A 5,564-nucleotide genomic window follows, 5' to 3' on the forward strand; every position below is an offset into this window, starting at 1 on the left:
TTTTTTTTAAATACTAAAGTATAGCTGATTTACAGTGCTGTGTCAATTTCTGCTGCACAGCCTAGTGACCCAGTCATACATATATACACACAGTCTTTTTCTCATATCTTCCATTTATTTCTTTTCAGCATTAGGCTTGCTCCCATGGGGATTTTGCACTGGGAGATTTTTCATATGTTATCTCCGCTTTGGAAGACACTCTTCTGTGGTTCTCAAGTGGGGGTGACCCGGCTCCTTATGAAGTATTTGGTCCTATATGGAGACATTTTTAATCATTGTATCTTGGCTAGCAATGCTACTGGCATCCAGTCTTTAGAGGCCAGATATACTGCTAAACGTCCTACAATGCACAGGACAGCCCCTACAGTAAGGAATGATCCAGACCCAGATATCAGTGGTGCCAGGGTTGAGAAATTCTGCCTTGCCATTCTCTTTCTTCCAGGGGGTACTGAGCTTGTGACTTAGTCCTAATGAAGGGCAGCACACACAGAGAGAAACTGGCTTAATAATATGGGGACAACAATAACAACAAAACCCAGCACATTACAAAAAATTACTCCTCGTATGTAATGATAGCTGACATTTACTTACGGCTTGCTACTTGCATTTCCTATGTTGAAGCTTTACCATCTTATTCCATTTACTTCTCTTGACATTCTTATGAGGCATGCCTTATAGGTTCATCTCCACCGATGGAGAGACTGGAGCACATGGGGTTGAGCATCTCTCTCATATTCATCATCTACTAAAGATGGCATCAGTGTTTGAACTCAGAGGAATTTTAGAGTCCACTCTCTTAAGTGCTCTGTTCCATTGCCCTTGATCACACTTTTCCAGGCTCAAGGTCACTAATGCTCTCCTTGGAGGGACAACACACTGTAGAGAAGCTTTCTCAGAGCTCTCTTCATGTCTCTGTTCCTCAGACTGTAGATGAATGGATTCATCATGGGGGTGACCACAGTATACAGGACTGAGGCAAACGCCCCTGTACGAGAGGCATGCGTCCATGTGGAACTGAGATAGACCCCAAGGCAGGTTCCGTAGAATAAGGAGACAACTGAGAGGTGAGACCCACAAGTGGAAAATGCTTTATACTTCCCTCCTGCTGTTGAGATCCTCAGTACAGAAGCAACAATTCGAGAATAAGAGAAAAGGATCCCAGCAAGAGGAAAAAAGCCCATAACGCCTGTCACAACATACAATACGACATTATTGATGAAAGTGTCTGAGCAGGCAAGCTTGAGGACCTCAGGGAGTTCACAGAAATAGTGTGGGATTTCAACGACAGCACAGAAAGAAAGTTGCAATGTGGTTAAACTCTCAGGGAGGGCCCCCAGAGCACTGATGAGCCAGGTTAGGAGGAGTAACTGGGCACAGAGCCAGGGATTCATAATGACTGTGTAGTGCAGGGGGTGACAGATGGCCACGAAGCGGTCATAGGCCATTACGGTCAGGAGCAAATTGTCCAAAAGTCCAAAAACTGTGAAAAAAAACATCTGTGTGATGCAGCCTGTATAGGTTATGACTTTGCTTTGCGTCTGTATGTTCAGAAGCATCTTTGGGATGGTGGTGGAGGTAAAACAGATGTCAGAAAAGGACAGGTTGGCGAGGAAGGAGTACATGGGTGTGTGGAGGTGGGAGTCAGAGATGATGGCCAGGATGATGAGCAGGTTCCCAAAGATAGTGACAAAGTACAAAGATAGGAACAACCCAAAGAGAACAGATTGAATCTCTGGCTTCTTGGAAAGTCCCAGGAGGAGAAATACTGGAAGCCCTGAGTGGTTTCTTGGCTCTATGTAAAGGACTGTCTGCCAAGACAGAGGCAGAAGCATGGTTAGATCAGTGATCAACAGGCATCTTATAAATGTGTTCACTTTTAGCTTGAACCCAATATATTGATGAGACAATGCATTTGCTTAGTGGTCTCTTTTCTCTTGTCTATCAGTTCGTGGTTTCCAAATGCCACCATTGTCTCCGCTGTTGCTACTAGCTGGAAAACCTACATATGAAAATTGATTTTGCATCCAAAGCAGACTTCATTTGTTCAACTGCCTTGACACTTTGTTATCCAGCCTTAGTTTTCTCATGTCTTTGAAGTAATTACGATATTTTAAAATGCCCTTATAATAAAAATAGTGACAATAATTTAAATTGCATTAAAATAGTAATTTAAAAGACCCGTATATAATTTCCAAAGCTATGATAATCTCATGATATTTTCTACTCACTTGACTAAAATGTATAATGAAAAATCACAAAGGAAGTAACTGAGTCATCAACCAACCTTACCTCCCAGAAAAGAGACAGGGCCAATTTACTAACTTTGGAATCTCACAAAACCTATTTGAAATACATAAAAATTATTTGGAGCCACCTGAAAATATATTTCCAATGAATTTTCTAAAGCCATCTAAATCATTATACCAAAAGCCAAGAGCCTTCTACAATAGGAGAGTATAAGAAAAACCACAGATTAATCTCTTTAATTAGCTTGTTAGAAAGAAGCTCAAAGAAAATAGCAATAAAATATATTCGGCAATTTACCAAACCAAATAATATGACTAGGTAACAGTTAATCCTAGAAAGCAACCAGGACTTCATATTGGTAATTTATTTATTATAGTAGAACAAATGAGTAGAAAAAATTGTCCAACTCTAATAGAATCATCTTAGCAAGTGCTAAAGATACTGCATGAAAATAGTTCTGAAGAAACTATAAATAAGATATGCATTAACCACGATAAAATACTTTTCTTGATCATCAGCTTATACCTGACTGGAAACATTTGAGGAATCTCTATAAAGATCATACAGAAGACAAATATTCCCACTATGGCCACTACCCAATATTGTTCTGAAATTTTGAACCAATAAGACCAAGGAGTAAAAGCATTCATAGGTTCATGTCCTTGTTAAAAATAAATTGATCGTATTTCAGATGCTAAAAAGCTATTACAACTAAGAAGCCATTTTGGTAAGGTTAGAGTGAAAAACAGCAGGTATCATTTTCTACTCTATTTCCAGAAATAAAGAGATACATAATAGAAAAAATATCCTATTCAAAATTATACAAAAATAGAAAAAATATCCTATTCAAAATTATACAAAGATGTAACATATGCAGACCAGATTCTGGCTCATTGAAGGTGATCAGGAAATGATATAAATAGTAACTCTTATTTAGTGCAGGAACTGTGCTAATTTACTCTCTTGAATGGTCTCATTTCATCTCCCTGGAAGCAGCTGGGATGAGAGTGCTGTCATTCATGCACATCACAGAGATAACCGAAGGTGACTGTGAATGCTTGCTGAACGTCTGAGATAAAGAGGAATGTGGTCTCTCGTGTGAAATGTCAATAAGGTGAGCAGGAGGAGTCTGGGCACTGAGTAAGACATTAGGGGAAGACTAATGTCACACAGGCGAGAACTAGGAGAGAGACAGTTCCTGATGAGGCAGGAGAGGGCTATGGAAATGATGTCAGAAAGAGCAGAAGGCAAGGGAAATGATGAGAGAGGAGAGGCTGCCGTTAAACTTGAAGCTTCTTTCTCAGTTAAGCACTTGACATTTTTTTATATGTAGACTTTCATTTTTAATATATAGCCTTTCCCAATTTCCTTACCCCTGGCTGTGTTCCCAGGGAAACTTCTCCTCTCTCATATTTTGTTTTCCAAGGATGCACTGTGCTGTTATTCCCCTTCGGGTGGGGTCATTCCAGGAAGTGGAATGGTGTAGGCAGCAGCTGTGCCTCCAACATCAGGGAGATGGTATCAGGCATGGTTCTCTGAACCAGGGTGATATTTTTAGAGGCATGAGAGAGTTTCCTTCCTTCCTCATATCTGTGAACTGAAGGTGAGGAGCAAAGTTTAATGTGCTCCAGAAGCTGAATTCTCATAGGTTCTCATTAAATAAAATGTTTTTATTTTTGTAAGCTTGGGGCAATATAACTGCTAGGAATCTGGGGACTGCAATCAAAATGGAAACATTTCAGTCAGTTGTGTCCTCTTGGGGGTATTTCTGATGTCAGAAGACTGTGTCTCCTCCCACTGGGACGATTAAAATCATTTTAATTTATTTTTTAATTTTAATTTTTTGCTTTTTAGGGCTGCACCTGCAGCATATGGAAGTTTCCAGGCTAGGGGTCAAATTGGAGCTGCAGCTGCTGATCTATACCACGGCCACAGCAATGCAGAATCTGAGCCACGTCTGCAACCTACACCACAGCTCACAGCAACCCTGGATCCCCAACCCACTGAATGAGTACAGGGATGCAACCTGCATCCTCATGGTTACTGTCCAGATTTGTTACCACTGAGTCAAATGGGAACTCCTAAAACCCTTTTTATTATTGAAAATTCAAAGATATACAAAAGTAAAGAGTGTAATGAACTCCCATCAATGGGGTTCAACAATTACTGACCTACAGTCTGTCTTGTTTCATCAGTAGCCTGGGCACTCTACTCCAATTCACCACAAGAGTGTTATTTTTTAAGCAATTCCCAGATTTGGTGTTATTTTACCCATAATATTTAAACAATGTAGCATACATCTCCAAGAGAAAAGGATAATTAAAAAACCTAAATAACCCCTCACTATCCAAATCTAGTTAGTTCTTGAATTTTGAACAGGAAGAATAGTTTGATTTCAAGTAGTAAGGTATACATGTAATTGGTAAACAACAAGGACCTACTGTATAGCAAGGGGTACTTTACTCATTATCTTGTAAAGATCTATAATGAAAATGAATCTGAAAAGTATATATATATATATACACACACACACATATATGTGTACATATGTATATATGTATATCTGGATCATTTTGCTATATATTGGAAAATAACAACATTGTAAATTAAAATGAAAAATTTGACAAAATTGTTTTGATATTATTCTTTAAAAATGTTTAATTGATTTTTATTTTTTCCATTATAGCTGGTTTACAGTGTTCTGTCAAATTTCTACCGTACAGCAAGGTGACCCAGTCACACATACATATATACATTCTTTTTCTCACATTATCATGCTCCATTGTAAGTGACTAGATATAGTTCCCAGTGCTATACAGCAGGATCTCATTGCTTATCCATTCCAAAGGCAATAGTCTGCATCTATTAACCCCAAATTTCCAGTCTATCCCACTCTCCCCACCCGCCCCACCTTGGCAACCACAAATCTGTTCTCCAAGACCATGAGTTTCTTTTCTGTGGAAAGGTTCATTTGTGCCATATATTAGATTCTAGATATAAATGATGTCATATGGTGTTTGTCTTTTCTTTCTGACTTACTTCACTCAGTATGAGAGTCTCTAGTTCCATCCATGTTGCTGCAAATGGCATTAGCTTGTTCCTTTTTATGGCTGAGTAGTATTCCATTGTGTATATATACCACATCTTCCTCATCCAATCATCTGTCAGTGGACATTTGGGTTGATTCCATGTCTTGGCTATTGTGAATAGTGCTGCAATGAGCATGTGGGTGCATGTGTCTTTTTAAGGAAAGTTTTGTTTGGCTGTATGGCCAAGAGTGGGATTGCTGGGTTATATGGTAGTTATATATTTAGTTT

At 39.1% G+C, this 5,564-nt stretch overlaps 1 protein-coding gene across 1 annotated transcript; it reads right to left on the reverse strand.

Annotated features, from left to right (window-relative positions):
- On the reverse strand, nt 849-1,832 carry LOC100523890 (olfactory receptor 7A17-like). Its single transcript, XM_003123454.2, has one exon. It carries the CDS (start codon nt 1,830-1,832, stop codon nt 849-851), a length of 984 nt encoding a protein of 327 aa, XP_003123502.2.

This window comes from Sus scrofa, chromosome 2, assembly GCF_000003025.6.
Source record: "Sus scrofa isolate TJ Tabasco breed Duroc chromosome 2, Sscrofa11.1, whole genome shotgun sequence".
Classification (NCBI taxonomy): Eukaryota; Metazoa; Chordata; class Mammalia; order Artiodactyla; family Suidae; genus Sus; species Sus scrofa.

Excerpts from the sequence above, each read along its gene's own strand:
- LOC100523890 (XM_003123454.2), bottom strand. The coding sequence starts at position 1,832 with ATGCTTCTGCCTCTGTCTTGGCAGACAGTCCTTTACATAGAGCCAAGA.